Below are 18,060 nucleotides of genomic sequence, written 5' to 3' on the forward strand. Positions count from 1 at the left end.
TTTTGGGCTATCATCTTCTCCATATTTGGCAATAAGAGCAATGTTGGAAGGTGCAGCAGCATTGGGAAATGAATTTCCGGAAGCAGTACATGCCATTCGGAATGATTTCTATATGGATGACTGTACCACCGGTGCGAGCGATGAAAAAAGTGCTATAAAATTAGCAAAAGAAATGAGATTGGTGTTGGAAAAATCCGGTTTTCCTCTGTGCAAATGGCGCTCCAATAGCGAATGTTTGGTCAAAGAACTCGAAGGCGAGCATGCGTCGGTTTCGTTTGATGAGTATAACGAAACAGCAGTGCTCGGGCTGAAATAAACCAAAACAACTGATGCAATTACGTATGAAGTACGTGAGCCCGAGATGACCAAAGAGCTAACAAAGAGATCAATTTTGAGCAAAATTGGTCGTTTGTATGATCCTAATGGATTTATCGCACCGGTAATTACGCTAACAAAATTGCTAATGCGTGATTTGTGGAATTTGAAAATGGGATGGGATGAGCCAGTTCCATTAGAATATGTTTGTGAATGGAATACAATTTGGAACCAAATATTGCATTTGGAGAAAATCCAAATTCCGCGTTGGTTTGGAATGAGTAGCGATGTAAATGTGCAATTGCATGGCTTCGCCGATGCTTCGAGCAAATGCTATGGGTGTAGTCTTTATTTGAGAATAGAGAAATTGACCGGGGAGATTCAATGCAATTTGATTGCCTCTAAATCGAAAATTGCACCACAGCTTAAAGCAGAGAAAACTCCGAAAGGGAAAGAGCAACCAACGGGAGTATCAATTCCAAGGTTGGAATTGTCGGCGGCTGAGCTATTAAGCCGTTACTTTGCAATTGTAAGAGAGGCAATGGAATTGCAAAATGTACCGTTTCGTTTGTGGACAGATAGTAGCACAGCGCTTCAATGGATAAGCAAACTGGTACACGAGCTAAAAGTATTTGTTGCGAATCGAGTGAAAAAGATTCACGAAGTCAGTACGATAAATGATTGGTTTCATGTGCGAACTAGTGATAATCCGGCTGATCTAATTAGTCGAGGAGTGCCACCAAGCGGCCTTGTAAAGAATGATTTGTGGTGGCATGGGCCATCGTGGCTTTCTAAGCCGCAAGCCGAATGGCCAGAGCCGTTGAAAATTCATTCGGTTAAACCATCTGCTGATGTGCAAGCGGAAGTTAAGGTTTTGAGATCAAATGCTGTTTCAGTGCGAAGCAAGAAATTGGAAATATATGTGCCTATAATGAAGGAGAGAGTGCCGTTAATTGATTATTCAAATAACTTGAATAAGTTGACGCGCATTCTTGCTTACGCGATGCGTTTTGTCCGATTTTGCAAGGATAAAAATCGGATTAAGCATAAGCAAATAGTAGACCTGAAGAAGTTGACTGGAAATTATTGCAATTTCATATCACTAACAACGGAAGAAGAGCGCAGAGCCGCGCTCCAATTCTTCATTCAAGAAGAGCAAATGCGTTCGTTTCCTTTGGAATATGAGCATTACAAGGGAAGTAACGCCGATGAAGATAGAGAAGAATTTCCAGCTAAGAGCCATTTGTTAAATTTGCGCCCATTTATGGATAAAGATGGAATTATCCGTGCCGGTGGTCGATTAGGCGGTTCGGATTTACCATATGATGCAAAACATCCAGTAATCATTCCGTCAAAATCTCGCTTGAGTTATCTCATTGCATGGGAAGCGCACAGTGCAACGAAGCATGGCTCCATACAACTGATGCTCCAATATATTCGTGCGAATTTTTGGATCCCGCGTTTGAGGCTGGAGCTGCGCTCATACTTAAGCAATTGCATAACATGCATCCGGTATGCTAAGCATTTTGAGACTCAACTAATGGCAGAGCTGCCAGCTGATCGCGTGAGGCAGAATCGTCCGTTTTTAATAACTGGTGTCGATTATGCTGGTCCGTTCGAACTTTTGGAAAGATACAAAAGTCGGTCCAATAAGAGGAAGTGCTGGATAGCCATTTTTGTATGCATGGTGACCAGAGCAATTCATATCGATGCAGTCACAGATTTGTCTGCGGCCGCTTTTATTGCGTGCTTCGATCGGTTCATAGCGAGGCGAGGGCATTGCAACAAATTGTTTAGCGACAACGGAACTTCTTTTGTTGGTGCTATGAAGGAAATTAAATGTGCATTCCGTAACTGGACTTCTCCAGAAGTAATGGAGCATGTGAATAAGAAAGGCACGCAATGGGTTTTCATGAAACCAGCGGCGCCGCATCAAGGAGGAATATATGAGGCGGCCGTCAAATCGGCAAAATATCATTTGAAACGTGTTATAGGTGCCAAGAGCTACACTTACGAGCAATTAATCACGTTTTTGGTGCAAATTGAGGCTGTGCTCAATTCGCGCCCGCTCTACGCGCTGAGCGATGATCCGAGCGATACGCAGGCAATAACGCCTGGCCATTTTCTTATTGGCGAATCATTTGTTTTGCCACCGCCAATTGCAGCACCGGCAAAATCAGATTATTCGTTAAAAAGAGTGCGTGAAGAGCAACAACAAATGCTGCAAGCATTTTGGAAAAGCTGGCAAGCTGATTATTTGTCTACGTTGCTGCCGAGAAAAGTATGGCTCAGAGAACAGTCATTCAAAACGGGGCAACTCGTGCTCATAAAAGATGAAAATTTATCGCCAGCGCAATGGCAATTCGGTCGAATCAAAGAGCTGATTCAGAGTAAAGACGGATTAGTGCGATCCGTTGTTTTGCTGTTGCCGTCGAAAGACGATAAACAAAAAACATTGGTAAGACCGGTTCAAAAAATTCGGCTGTTGCCAGTTGAACCAGCGCATGAAATTCCAGTTGAGCATTTGAATGCTGGAATTATGAAATTCTATAAATCAATCACGGGCATTGATTTCATGAAATCAAACCGTGTCTGTTTTGAGCAAGAGCAGTAAAAGTGCTGAACAAGAAAAAACATGAACCAGTGTGTATACAGAAAGTCCAAAACGAATCGGTTTGATTACTTAGCTGAGAGCAGAAACAATTCGAAGAAAAATGTTTGGTTCGGGAAACAAAATAAACACGATTGTGCACACTCAGAGCGTGTGACCGTCGTTACAGTGCGAAACAACGCATACATTGTATTCTAGTATGCTGTTAACCGAAATCTCGAGCAGAGAATTCGTATAGTGAAGCAGCAGCACAGCCAAAAAATCCGTTTGGTGTCGGGTTGCAACAATCAAAGCAGGCCATTTGTCACGCATTTTATTGCTTTGACAGAAACCGTTGTGCTGAGTTGTGCTCGAGAATTCTGATTCTTAGAAGAACCGCACCGCACAGAGCGTATAAGTGGTTGAGCGAGACGATGTTTGTCGCCAAGCGCATGATGATCGGACTGTGCAGGAATCTTCATTTGTGAGACAAGGATAGAGCAATTCGATAGAATATCGATGATGACAAATTGTAGAGCGCAATGTGCCAGCGAAAGTGAAAGTAGCTGCAGAACGATCTTGCGACAGCATTCTGTTTCAGTATTTCACCGTGATTAGTTGTGCCTTAAAAACGTACCTTATTATTTTTGACGGACTATTTTTGTACGGAAAAGAAAAGCAAATTCGAGATTTGTGGAGAATTTAATTAATCAGTGCGATTCGAGAAGAAAGGAATCAATTAAATTTGTGCATTGTGTTTCTGAAAATAAATTAAAAGACGAATTTTTTGGTTTTGTTTTACAAACATTTGAGCAAAAAAAATCCCGTGTTAGTGCATTTACCATTTATGGTGAAATTATTGACTTTTGTGTAAAGAAAAAGGGGAGAGCAAGTGCACGGATTTTCGTATTGTGTCTGATTCTTTTTGTTTGTTTTTTCCAAAAAGATGAGCCAAAAATTTATCAATGAAGTAGAGGAGATGCTGCGCAGATTGCGCCTCGACAATGGTGAAGAACTACCAGAAGTGCTTCTTGATCAACTCAACCAAGCGTATTGGTCCTTTTTTGAAGACCATCGTCTGTTAGACGAGGAGGAAAAAGAATTGCCGGACAATTTCGGTAATTATGTTGGCGCACAACGAATTTTCCATGGGGCAGGCTTAGAGATTATCGGCCAAATTGCGGAAAGATTGGTGCCAGCGCCAATCAATGAACAACCATCGCTCAGCGAAGAGCAAATGGAAACGGAGCAGGAAGAAAATTCTGCCACCATCGAACAAGTGCAAAGTGCGTCAGTGCAAAATGTACCGATAGGCGAAGGCAATTTCGTGCAGATTGACAGTGATTTGTTAATCATTCGCCAACCAGCCAGCCAGCAGCCATTGCGTGAAAATAACGAAGGCGCAGTTGGTGGTGAAATTCCGACGATGGAAACAAGTGCATTCGATAGCAAAACGCCGGCTGAAAGTGAGTTGCCGGGTGCTACGGGAGAATCGACTGGAGCGGTGCCAAAGCAACGTAAGGTGCTTGTTGCTGCAGTTGGGCTGGATTGCGCCGATTGGGACGAGGATAGTACTTGGGCAGACATCAATAGTTTGCCATATATCCAATACGAGCAACTGGTGCGTCCGTTTTTTGATTTGCCTCAATTGGTGGAACCAAATGCGGCTTTACTGGATCGTGTGCTTCACACAATCACTGAAGTGCAGGTGCAGGCAGCACAAATGCATTTGTCTACGGCGCAAGTTCAGAAGATGCTCATGGCATTGGTGCAAAATCGCATGGACGAAATGAGCCGTCAAATTTGGTTGTTTCAATTAGAACAAACGGAGCCAACCTTGGATGACATGATGAATTTCCTGTTAAAACGTTCGAGCATGCTAAAAGCAGCGCAAAATCATCTAGAAGCTGTGGCTCGTCAGAGACAGGAACGACGAATTCGTGGGGAGGCATCGCCGTCTACATCAAGTCCAGGAGCCAGTGCATTGCCTCAAGCGAAAAAGAAGAAAGCGGTTTGCCCCTATTGCCATAAAGACCATTTTCTCCACCGGTGCGAGATGTTTAAGGCATCGAAATTGTCTGAGAAGGTTTCTGTGCTGAAACGCAACAAATTGTGCGGAAATTGTTTCTCTCCATCACATAAAACCGCTGACTGCAAACAGGGCGTTTGTAAACGGTGCAACACGAAACATAACAGCCTAGTGTGCGGCAAACAAAATGATTAATGTAAATTTGATGCAAATTTACATCGGGGAGTGTACCGAACAGAGCCAGCGCGGTATGTTCGGTGTTTGATTTGTGTATGTATGTGCGCGAATCTTAGTGCTTTGCGCTTGTTGAGTGGAACGGATTGAATTGAGTCGACGACAGTCCACGAGAGCGAGAGGTTGTGCTCAGAGCGAGCGCGCATTTCATATGAGCATGGAGCATGGGTTTTTATGCCATAGCGGCTTTTCCCATAAAGTCGGAAAATAAAGAACGAAATTAATAGTGAAAAACCTACCACCTTTTTATTCCTACCTAGAACTAAGTGCTTTTCCTTTACAGTAAAAATAGCTTATAAGTTTTTATAGGAAGAGAGAAAGATTTCGCCAGTGAAAATGTAAGTATGAAGTGTGTGCTCGCAACACTATCATTCAGTTTTAATACCATCTGTATGTTGACTCAAATATTTGACTAAATCTATAATCCACAATGAACGATACATTTAACCACCACAATGTGATGAATTTTCTGACAGTAAAACGCGTAGGGCCCATGCAAGACCCTAACGACATCTATTGAGTTTTGTAGAAATCATTATGGTACTAACTACTTGGTTCAATATTTTTCCGTTCAATATAAGTGGTAATTCTACTTAACAGTAGACTTGATGTGAAGCTCAGCGGCTTTACTGTTACTTAACATACTTTTAAGTTACTCAAACTAACTTAATAGCAAAACGTCAAACCAAATGGTAGTTGTGCCCACTGTTGTATATGCCGGATGGTAAAACGACAGAAATGCATATTCTCTTTGATAACAACGCACAATTGAGAGTTATCATTTGCAGAGAATCGTTTCTGGAGAAAGTTCGAAAAAATTTCACAGTTGTAAATAATATATTTTTCGAAAAAAAATATAAAATCTAGTATTATTTTCAATTTTCTGAAACGTGGTGAGCCCCTAGCAAAATTGATAGAATATTTGAATTTTTCGGACAAAAATTCACACACAAAAAAATTAAAATGATTCTAAAGCAGACTTACTTGCGGGGATATGGATTCCAGCTACAAACTTTGCCTGTGACATGTTTTCAATCACTTCGCCCTTAAGAAGAGCTTGCGAGAAAAAGCCATCTGTTCATTAGAAAAAAAGTTGAAATTTGGAATTGAATATGGTAAAAGTCTGAAAAAAATTTTTGGATTCATAAAAAGCTAATTCGAAATCTAAAAATATCTTACATTTTCCTTGAAGTTCCTAGAAAAAGAAATTTCGTTTTTATTTTCATTTTTACAGAAATATCGTATTTTATTGGATAAAAGTGAAAATAATAAAGTAATAGAAAAAAACTTACAGAAAATTCAATGATAAATAGCACCGAAAACAAACCGTGTAGTAGATTCATTTTAATTTGCCAACCAAACAGAGTTTTAATCTGTTGCACAATGATAGTAGAGAACCGTCTTGTAATCCTTTAGAAGATCGTTTGAATTCGTTTTGTCTTCCCCGTGCGGTGCTGCCTCTTTTAAACCATTCATCTACTAATAGCTGACACGTGCCATGCATTCAATAATTGATGAATTGTGGTATTTTTCACTTATGGAATTTATGAATTGAGGTCTACTAACACTATGCAACAAATTTCGAAAACGAAATTTTCCCAAAAAGAGGAGAATCATTTCCAAGGTTTTTTTTGGCTCACTCAATCCAAATCTGATATCTTAAAAACTAGACGTGCCAGGAAAAACTAACGCCAGATTTGGATAAAGTGGGCCCAAAAAACTTCGTAAATAAGTTCCCTTCTCTGTGGTTGTTTCTTGTTGTTGCATAGTGTAATCATATTCAGACACTAAATGAAGCTCAATAACAAAATTCCTCTGATGGACACGTGTAGCTGATACAATTTGTGGAAATCGATAGAAAAAAATGGAATACGTTCGAAAACATTTTAAATTCAGATGTAACTGGTTCGTAATTTGGTTATTTTCGGCTGTTGCCAATTGTTTCAACACTTACTCATTTTTGTGTGTACATTTTTGTTCTCCAGCCTGATGATGCTCCTAATAAGATCGAAACGTCACACAACAAACGAATAATCATTTTCGAAAGCAGCTTTAGCCCAACACACTACTTTTGTGTTTGTTCAGATGGAATGAAAAAACAACGTGTGCACCAAAGGAATTTAGTGTATGTGATGTTGGAGTGAATCGGTGTGTTTTTGTTTGACAATTCATAAAAACGTATCGATTTGAAAACGGCGCATTTTTCTGAAACGTTACACAAAAACATGCCGATTCCAAATCGGCACATAAAAATTAAATTTCTATACCAATTTGAAAACGGCGCGTTTTCATGTGACAATCCAGACATTTACTATTGCATCCATTCATTGATATATTTGTCTCACGACGAACGGTATTAGTTCTACACAACAACGGTAACTAGATTTAAATACGTTCGCAATATGAACTATGAAATTTGTCATAAAATTTAAAAGGCCGCTTTAGTGGCGTTCATATGCCGCTTGAATCGCTACCATCGCCGCAAACAAATCCGTTATGAATCTGACTTTTTTTTTAATAAAAAAACATCTTCGAATAAAAAAAAGGTAAACTAAAACTGTAAATTCAATTTCTCAACACACAGTTTATAAAAAAATTATTTGCATCAATAAAACTTAGAAAAACAACAATTATTCTACTGCAAACGATTCCCATTTGAAGTTTGAAACTTCGAAACTAACAGCGACATCTAACGAAAATCCGTTACAACACCCATTCGCCATATTGACAAGTGACAAGTGTGTTGTTGTTTCAAATTTCAAGTGGGAATCGTTTGCAGTGAAATAATTGTAGTTTTCCTAAGTTTTATTGATGCAAATAAAATATTTTTTATAAACTGTGTGTTGAGAAATTGAATTTACAACTTTTTTCTACATTTTTTTTATTATAAAAATTGTTTTGGATTATTTTGTTTTGAAAAAAGTCAGATTCATGACGGTTTAGTTTGAAGCGCTGAAAGCACTGAGAACTTTTTTTTAGGTTCAATATCAACCGACTAAAACCTAGCGGATATGCTAGCCCCAAAAGGCACGCACAGTACATAAGAACCAATGCAAAAGTCAATTGATGCGCATAAGTAGCGCCACCTCTAATGATTACGGAGAGTTACCATAAGTAGCATGAAATTGATATTGAGAAAAGGAAGAAGAAGAAGTAGACATTCTATTCGTTTACATTGCAATAATGGCAATCAGTAGAGATGGTGCTCATGTGCCGATCATATCACTGTTACAACCCTTCGGATAGCCCTTTGATTTTTATGATAAAATTTGCAATGGTCTTTGAATAATCCGTGAATAATCGTTTAAGAACAAACACACGCTCAGCGTGTGTCGTTATGAGTAAGAAGTATCGCATAGATGCTTCTCGGCTAACAGCAATGTGTGAAAGTATTGAAATGTATTCGAAGTCGCCATCTTGCCCGTTTAATGTGAAACCTTTCAATTGATTATTTTCTTTTTCTTCATTTTGATCGCGGAGAATCATTTTTTCAAAAAAGTTTCTTCTATGAAATGTTCTACAACGTGTAACGAATAAAACGAGCTATGTTGTTTTAAAATCGGTGAATGGCAGGACAGCCTAGCTGCACAGTGATGAATGATGATATGAACTTACTTTAAGAATATTTTTTTGTTCATTTCGTGATGATGGGTCATCATGTACTATCAAATATTAAAGTTTCCGACCATTTGACAGTTGCTGGAATCCCTGCGTTTGTTTCAATACATTTATGTTCATTGGGACTCACTCACTAAACTGCTGCATAGGATATTCACTGACAAATCAGTAGCAAGCGAGTTTCGACTCTGAGAAGCGATAGCTGCACTTCTATGTGTATTAATACGTTAGCACTGGCAATCAAACGTCGTTCTATTTCTTCGTCTCACTTTCTCATATGCGTAATGCTTAAACACTTCAGCGGCACATTCTTTTTTCATATTCTTGTTCTCCATTTACGCCCTTCGTTCGTTCTTCTCAACTGTGTTTGTATCAGCACACACACACACACACACTCTGAGTGAATTGCGCACTGGCTTTGACGAACGATTCGCCTGCACACATCTGAATTTCGCATTGAAAGAATTACACACAAACACAGCAGTGACGATGCTGTTATTGAGATGAATTGTTTCACTTGTGTGAGAATGTTTGACGCGTTTGTTGTCATAAACAAATGATTGCAAGAATTGAAACATGGAAAAATATCATTTAATGTGTAACATTTTATTTCAGAAAAATTTATTTTGGACGATTCATTTTGAAAAATGTTTGCATTTTGGAAATTGAAATTAAAAAAATGTGTAACGACTTTGAGTTTTGTCATAATATTTTGGTTGTGATTCGCTTACTCATTCGGCCAGCTGACATGAACATGTATAAACATACGCGTGAATCACTCTTGCTTGTGAGTATGCGTGACACATCAATGGAAAGACGAGCAAGCGAATTTCGACCCTGAGGAGGATTTGAAACAAAACGCCGTCCTCTTCATGTCTCACTTTCTTATATGCCTTCCGTACCACATTGATGCTAGGGGGAAAGATCCAATGGCAAATATCTGTATTTGCAATTTATTTGTATATGCCACTTTTGTTTCATTATATTTAGACAGTGTATTCCATATTTACACTTAACTTCAATATTTGAAATACATTCACGATATTTGTCCGTATGTTGCACCAAATTCATTGTTGATATTCACTTAGATATTCACTGTATTTGATTTCTATGTAGAATATTTGCGATATTTGCGCGACAGCCGGCAAATTTGACAACACAACTACATAGATGTGTTCACAAATAATAAAGTCTGCCTTATCCTCAATTCGCTGCAGAACTCTGACGGTGTATTATATGACAGCACATAGCATATAGAACGTCGCCAAATAGTTTTACCGAACATTCACTGCAAATTGTCAGTAAAATGTAAATTATGGTGAGTTTGTGAAAGGAATGATCGAATTTTTTTTTTCTACGATTAGAACTAAATATTTATATTTATTTGCAGCCGAAGAACGATTTTTGGAAAAAATTCCAAAAATTTTTAGGCGACAAATTGCCACCAATTCTGATTTTGATATTGAAACGGTGTGGATATGATAATGCTATTGCAATATCAGAACTCGACGAAGAAAAAATTAATTCGATTGAATCGTTCGCAATAGAACAGCTAGCAAATATTCTTCAGAAGGATCCAATATATAAAAGAAGTTTCCAGACATTTTCGTTTTTGCCCGGACATCGAGCCACTCTGTTAGCTTTGCCGAACCTAGTCAGTGATTATATTTCACTGTCGCTTCCAGCTAGGCTCCCAGTACCAACTGAACACAGTGGAAGAAATCAAAATAATAATGACATAGCTAATTTTTCAGAAGAACAATTGAAGAAAGCATTGAAAAAGAAATTGGAGCGATACGCAAAAAAGATTTCTCTCCGTGATTTCATTTTGCCAATAGAAAATTTGGAACCGTTTGAAACTTCTGTCAACAGAGCTAATGTCGAAGTGTTGAAGTGTATTGTGAAGTGTAGTAAATGTGAATTTAAAGTTTCATGTATATTCAACAAACATTGGCAAGTGTCTAATTTAGAAAAACATTTGAAAAATATTCACGGAAACGGTGGAAGTACACAGCAGTCAACAGACAATAATCTTCAAGTGGCAAGTGGATCTGGTGAACATCAAGAAAAAAACAATAATCCTAGCATTGTGCGTGGCGTGAATGCTAAAAATGCCAAAGAAATTGACCAATTGATAAATTCGACAGCGGAAAGCTCGACTGAAGCTGGTGCAAATGATACCGTAGAAATTCCTTTAAGTGATAGTTTAGAAAATGTACTCAAATTGAACAATCCTTGACGTTAGAGAATTGAATGAGCTCATTTATGTTCCATGAATTGAATTCGCCAAATTTAGCGCCAAATGCTAGCTGTCAAATGACATTCCAGAACATTCTCTCAATCACGTGTGTAAAGCAAATATTACGTTCACCAACAAACTATACTTATAGAAAATTGTTCTGAAAACATCGCGTTTGATTTACAGTGTTTGAAGTTAAGATCTAATTCAAATCGATTAATTATCTCACATTATAAAACATCAGGCAAAGAGTTTTTAAAAAATAACAGTGATACAGTGAAAAATTTGATTCTGTTAAAATGTGGTATGTCGTGCATTTCACAAAGTCGGGCAAAAATGTTGTTCTTCCCGAAAAATGGATTCGTGGACTAAATGATCACATGGAAAACTTCTTAAACAATCGAATCAACACTGCTCAGAAATTTTTGTTCTTCTTTTCTGCTGAGAATGAAGCCATGGTTCAAGGACGTCCGAACGAAAATTTTGAACCGAAATTCCACATGAACATCGATGGTGAATTTCCAGATGAAGGCTGCTATTTGGGAAATATTTTGAAAGTAAAACGTAAGTTTAAAAAAACGTGTGTTCAACCATTTGCAAGCAGCAGTATTTTATTTAGAAAAATCCTTTTTTCAGAAAATTATGATGATGCCGGGACTTACGCTGCAAAGCGTAGACAAATTGGAGCACCTATTTACAATGAACGACGCCTCTTCGAGAAACCAATTCCAAACATCGCACCAGAAGTAGACGCAACTGACGAACTTGAAGTTGATGATGCAATCGACATGGCAGATCATGGAATGGATCCTTTGCACAGTTCTGGTAGTTCCATTTTTGGAAACAATGAAAATAACGACTTCCAAGAAGATTTTGCTAACAATACTGAAGAGCAAATTGAACCAAATTCAGAACAAAGCATGCGACTAGTTGATGCCGGTGCAAACGTTCGATCACAGATCGATTCAGCCGTGCACAATACTGAATCACAAAACGTTGAACGTCGTTTTGACGGTAGTCAAGATGAAGTTGCAGCAAGTGAAAATGATGTGGCACAGAACAATGCTGTCCAAGAGGTTAATCTTTCCGAATCGAATGTGTCACAACGGTCCACCGAACACGAGGCAAATACGTCTTTGCAACCGACAAATGGTGTCGATTCCAATGGAGCTGCAACAAGTGAAAATGATGTGGCACAAAACAATGCTGTCCAAGAGGTTAATCTTTCCGAATCGAATGTGTCACAACGGTCCACCGAACACGAGGCAAATACGCCTTTGCAACAGACAAATGGTGTCGATTCCAATGGAGCTGCAACAAGTGAAAATGATGTGGCACAAAACAATGCTGTCCAAGAGGTTAATCTTTACGAATCGAATGTGTCACAACAGTCCACCGAACAGGAAGCAAATACGGCTGTGCAACAAACAGAAGGCATCAATGTCTACGTACCCATAAAAGGTGAACCTGTTCCATTGTTCGAACCGATAAATAACGATGATGAGCTGCAGGAGTTGTTGGCAACTCCAACTGATGACGAACTTTTGATTGAAGAGGAAGGTGATATGATAATCACGCGGGTAAGAGGACAGGTCATCCAACCAATGAGAAGCACCATAGACGGGCTTGTCAAACGTGAAAAGTATGTTGTTTCAGGCAATTTGCCGTTCAATGAAACCGTATGTCTTTGACAAAAATAAATATTCTAGTATAATTTTTAATCATTCCCTATTTCCTCAATTGTATAGAAAACGGGCAGAGTGTAAAAAATCAATGGGAAGATGTTTGAAATTCCAGACAACGTCATAAAATCGTTCAAAGACTGGAACCTTTGTGTCGAGAAAAAAAACAATACCGAATACGATAAGCGGATGGTTCGTGTTATCCTCCTCATGTGCATGGACTCTGCCACTCTCGGCCGGAAGGAAATTGATGAAGGAACGATGGAATTTATAACAAGTAAGAAAATCATGGAGTATAGAAAAAATGGAATATATTTTAAATCACTGCATTTCAGGTCTATTATCTGTTCGTGTCTCTGGCGTAGAAAACAGATTGGATGCGTTGGAAGCATACGTCAAAAAGCTTTGTGACGAAAAAACGATGAATGACAACTAAGCATTACAACGTTTATCAAGATTTTCAATCACGTATATATTTTCGTTTTTATTTTACGGTGCGAAACACCAGTGGCAATTTTGAAGGTGTTAATAGCTAATAACTGGACTGAATTAGCTATAATGATATATATATCATTCGTTTTTCATACTTTTATGTATGGCAGTCAATCAGAATCAAAATAACAAAAAATGTAGGGTAACAGTGAACTGAAGAAATTTTACATAGTGAAAGGAGATACATATGTTCGAGAAAGTTCAAAATAAAATAAGTCGATGAATGTGAACAACTTATAGTTGTCACATTTTGGATCTCCTATAATTCGCCAATTAAGACTGTAATCTCATACTTGTCATCGCGCTTTGAATACTCTAGAATCACTTCTATAAATTTAAGCCTTCACACACGAAAAAAACCTTTGAATCAAACAAAGAAATACGTCTAAAATATGACGTTAGTAGATTTCCATCCAAAATTCCCATATAATGACAGGAATCCTACTAAACAAAACACATACGCATGTACAGTCATTGGCGCATACACAAACGTCAACTCATCTATGACGTTTGTGTATGCGCCAATGACTGTATGTGCGTATATGTGTTGTTTGGTAGGATTCCTGTCAATACATGGGAATATTGGAAGGAAACCTACTAACGGCATATATTAGACGTATTTCTTTATACAATTCGAAGGTTTTTTTCGTGTGTGTTTTTAAAATATGTTATCTCTTTTATTTAAATGTTAACCTTGATCAATTCTGTCAAAAAATAAGGCTATTCAAAGTTACAAAAGAAAAAAAACCATATCCTACAAACTAGAAAGAACTATTTTCTGACATAAAGTTTTAAGCATCGATAAAAAACCGTAAGGAAAATTTAACAACAGAAAAATGATTCCACGTGAAATCTTTCAAGTAAAAAAAGCATACACGGAAATTTAAAAATAAAAAAAGTTGGGATCTCATAGCTTTCGTTGACCCATAAATACTTTAAGTAAACCTGTCAAACATTAAAGCTGACATTAAATGACACTTTTTTCGGGAAAATTAAATTTTTTGAAGTCCCAAAATGTAATACAAAGAAAAATCTAAATCAAATAGCTAAGCATCGATAAAAAATGTAACAAAAATTCAAGAAAAGAAAGAAAAATTTGATAGAAGATAAAAATGAATAATGAAAGTATCGGGAAATGAAAAAAAAAACAAACAGATGAAAAGCGGCTTGGTTTAAGGCTTATTTATATTTTTGCTAAAATGACAAAGATACTATTTTCATCAATAAAATTTCGAAACGTATTTCTATTTAATAAATTCTTGGAATAAGGACTGTGTTAGTTTACCAAATAATTTATTTTCAAATAAATGGTTTTGCAAAGTCATTATTCTTTATTTATCCGCTTTTTTTCTTGGTTTCATTATTTGCAACGATTAATTTATCAACTCAAGTAATTTTTCTTTCAGTTCAATAATATTTCCGGCGACCCTGTAAGATTTTGAATCAATAGATACTATTTCTGGCGTTGCGGCTGTAGCGATGTAGTTTTCAATATCGACAAAAAAGTTGCATTCATCCATGGGCTGTAGTTTTAGTTCGGAATCACATTTATACCATTTTGCTGATATACTTATACCCCGAGGCTTGGTTGGTTGTAGCTTTGTACTTTCAAATGTCACGGGAACAAAATCGCGAGTATATTGTTTTTCTTTTTCTGTTTTACCTTCGTTGTACTTAAATGAAAGTGCTGAACCAAAAATAATCTTGTCAAAAGGTTTTTTTTCATTAGATGTGGTTTTTTCCTCATGGCGAAAGAAACACCATTCTCCGATTTCAATTACTTTTGATACATATAAGTCCTGAAGCCGCAGTTTCTTCGCGTGTGAAGCAATTTGATCACAATTATTCCGTTTTTGTGTCATAGAACTTCTGTCTACACCTTGTACACGTCGCAGTCTATCCTGACTAAGTTTATCCTTCGACTCGGTTAGAATCCAAATGATGGAAGATTTCAAGACAATCTTAGATGAACCGTCCTCATTATATACCTGTACAAATTTACTATTTGCGTCTAAACTTTCCTGCGTCTGTGGTGAGGAATAGTCTTTAAGACTATTACAGCTTGGAATTTTTTCATTAAATTCATTTTCTTCGTCGTAATCAAGTTCATCGTTAATAATCTGTGCCAATGGCAATGATGTTTTAGGAATTGGACATATTTTTATACCACGCATATTGGATGGCATACCAATTTTGACCGCATCCAATAGAGCAGCCGTACGCGCCTGATCTAAAACCTTCTGAATATCTTCGTTTGAAGGCAGAGTATAAATTTTTTGATTTAAATTTTTACGTTGAAGCCTTGGAAAAGTCACATTGTGTTCAGCTAATCTGTAATAAATTATATCATTCATCAACTCAATTCTATGAACGATGTGAAGCAGCTCTTGAAGTGAAAAATTTATCCGCGTCCAGTTGATTGATGGAGCGCATCTGTCTAAACGTACTTTCGCACGTTTGACTACTGAATAAAGTTGGCAAGAATAGATCGGGCTGATTGGCATTTCGGAATTTCGTTATTAAATGAAGCATCCCATATGCGTTGATTTCGATGCTATGAAACAAATTATACGAGATGAAGTTGTCCTTGAGTGAGTAAATTTTCGAATCTTGTATCCACTTTCTCCATGCTCGTAAAAAATACAGGCCGTGCCATAATCGGTAAACTCTATCTAATGGTGCTAAATCCTCCTCCATAAATGCTGAGTTAACTTCTTTGAACACTTTCAAATACATAACTGTAGCTTCTGAGTCAATAACAAATTTCTGCAAGCAATCTAAAACGCGTTTGTCGGCTACCTTTTCGAAAGACTCAATATTCTGTCTATCTAGTGGACAAATATCACTCATCACAAGCCCGTGGTCATCCTTAGTAGTCGTCCAAATTAAAGTTTTCAAATGTGAAGCTGACACCTGTTTTAATCCCATGGGAAGAATGCTTGAGGGTTTCAAATTCCTGTTTCTCGCTTTGGTTACACAATGTGATGGATCCTGTACGTAAGATGTTTCTTGTTCATTCGTAGCACTTGATAATGGGTCTTCACTTTTAGACATATTGATCAAATTGTATTTCATGCATGTAAGCGCGCGTGCGTCAAATCCGTCGATATACCGGCAACGTTGATGTTACATCTATAATATCAATGATTATTTAATCAATAGACACATGAATCAATTATTTCGATTTTTCGTACTTCGCAAGCTCTTTTTTGGTGAATTCCCAACGACGTGCAATATCCTGAGACGTGTGCTTGTTGTCTACTCCAAAAATTTGTAAAATAAATGGAGGAGTGCCAGGCTTGAGAGGCTGTGCCATAATAATATGCACTAATGTCGATTTTGGAAATTTGAAATATTCTTCGATGTCTTGTGCCGATTTTGGAGTGAAGAAAAATTTGATTGGAATTCCCGTTTCTGGGTCAATCGGTAATACCAAACCAACCATTTGGTTTGTCACGGAATCATAAGTGACCTTCGGGACAATACCGGAAGAGTCTTCAGCAAGCCATACCGTTTTTGGTGCTTTTACTTTATCCAAATATGTAGCCAATTCTTTGCATCGAAGCTCCCCTTCAGTAATTCATTCTTTTTTTCTGTTGATATAGCTCACTAAAAATGTTGACAATCAAATTATTCAGTCTGCTTTTATGCACTTTGGCATTAAATGTCATTTCAACTTACAAACTGTGTTGGCCTTCGGCAAAGGGAGATTACATGAAAGAATTTCATATGCAGCCTTACCACACATTATGTATAGCAATATAGCAAACTGTTGAATTTCCTCTGGAAATCGGCGATGCTTGGGGTCTTTGTCTGCATTTTGCTCAGCCGTTTTAATTAATTGTTGCAGAATAAATGAATATCTCGAATCCTCTGAATTAGATTTTGTGGCTTCGTCAAATGAACAGGAAAGTTGGAATTCTTGCACTAACTCCGGCAAAGCAAGTAAAGATGTTCGATGGCCAGGCAATAGTTTATCGTGAATCTTTGAATATTCTGAGTCATTTAAACCATATTTTTCTAAGTAATCAACTGTTTCACAATTTAACAATTTCAATGAAAAGGCGTTTTCATAGCCATTTGTTTTCAGCAAACTTATTAAAAATTTTGGTATGCGATTTCCAAGGAAATGTTCAAATTTCGGCCAGAAATCCATTATTTACTGAAAAAATAGAAGACTGAAAAATAAATGACAGTTTATTGTTTTGAAAATCTGACAGTTTGTTGATTTCGCCTATTGCAAAAAAAGCGATGGTCAAGCAGAAAATCACTTGCAAATTCGCCGCAAATATATTTGTCATATTTGCAGTATACACGTTCATTTGTATGTAGTCTGTCAAACTATAAATATTTAGAGCAAAAGATCAAATTCACAAGAGCGAAGTTTTATTTAATGTTTTTCGGCACATTTGTTCATATTCACTATGCTATTTTCTTTGATCTCTCCCCCTAGCATTGATGTTCTTGCTCTCTTTTGCCTTTCGTCTAACGGTGTGCGTGTATTGTTTCAACAAACCAGTTAACCGTCTATGCTCTCCATTTATGTGCACACGATCGACGCGCGATGCTAAAAGTGAGGCGTGCATGTGTATGTATTAAACAGGCCACAATGTGTCGTTAATGTTGTGTATTTATTATAAACGTTTTTGGTTGGCAGAACCGTGCTTGTTTTTCAGTGTAATATGCGACATGAATATGTTAATAAAGACACACGACAGTTAGTCTGTCGTCGCACCTCACACTCAACACATCGTCTTTGATTGCACTCATTACATATATCAGACTCACACGTGCACACACAGTATTGCACATAGTATCATACATACTACATATTGATACCTTTATATCAGCATTTATTATA

At 37.5% G+C, this 18,060-nt stretch overlaps 2 protein-coding genes and 1 long non-coding RNA gene across 4 annotated transcripts; 2 read left to right on the forward strand and 1 right to left on the reverse strand.

The window, feature by feature from the left end:
* Window positions 1-361: 361 nt before the first annotated feature.
* On the forward strand, window positions 362-2,929 carry LOC129571207 (uncharacterized). Its single transcript, XM_055450976.1, has one exon. It carries the CDS (start codon window positions 362-364, stop codon window positions 2,927-2,929), a length of 2,568 nt encoding a protein of 855 aa, XP_055306951.1.
* Window positions 2,930-11,324: 8,395 nt separating this feature from the next.
* LOC129571206 (putative uncharacterized protein DDB_G0277255) lies at window positions 11,325-13,277 on the forward strand. 2 transcript variants are annotated; one of them, XM_055450975.1, is made up of 3 exons: window positions 11,784-12,704; window positions 12,774-12,984; window positions 13,043-13,277. In XM_055450975.1, the coding sequence occupies exons 1-2, from the start codon at window positions 11,814-11,816 to the stop codon at window positions 12,789-12,791; spliced, it is 909 nt and encodes a 302-aa protein (XP_055306950.1). In that variant the 5' UTR covers window positions 11,784-11,813; the 3' UTR covers window positions 12,792-12,984; window positions 13,043-13,277. The 2 variants fall into 2 exon arrangements, with proteins under 2 accessions (XP_055306949.1, XP_055306950.1); XM_055450974.1 differs by having other exon boundaries at window positions 11,325-12,984.
* Window positions 13,278-16,104: 2,827 nt separating this feature from the next.
* Window positions 16,105-17,646, reverse strand: LOC129571208 (uncharacterized). The gene is made up of 3 exons (XR_008688231.1): window positions 16,881-17,646; window positions 16,394-16,808; window positions 16,105-16,331 (listed from the first exon to the last, which is right to left on the reverse strand). It is a non-coding gene; the product is annotated as an uncharacterized LOC129571208 (long non-coding RNA).
* Window positions 17,647-18,060: the final 414 nt, after the last annotated feature.

The sequence above is a fragment of the Sitodiplosis mosellana genome, unplaced genomic scaffold (assembly GCF_009176505.1).
Source record: "Sitodiplosis mosellana isolate CC-2019 unplaced genomic scaffold, AAFC_SMos_1.0 Smas_scaffold_1616, whole genome shotgun sequence".
NCBI classification, from domain to species: domain Eukaryota; kingdom Metazoa; phylum Arthropoda; class Insecta; order Diptera; family Cecidomyiidae; genus Sitodiplosis; species Sitodiplosis mosellana.

Excerpts from the sequence above, each read along its gene's own strand:
- LOC129571206 (XM_055450974.1), top strand. The coding sequence starts at position 11,325 with ATGTGGTATGTCGTGCATTTCACAAAGTCGGGCAAAAATGTTGTTCTT.
- LOC129571207 (XM_055450976.1), top strand. The coding sequence starts at position 362 with ATGACCAAAGAGCTAACAAAGAGATCAATTTTGAGCAAAATTGGTCGT.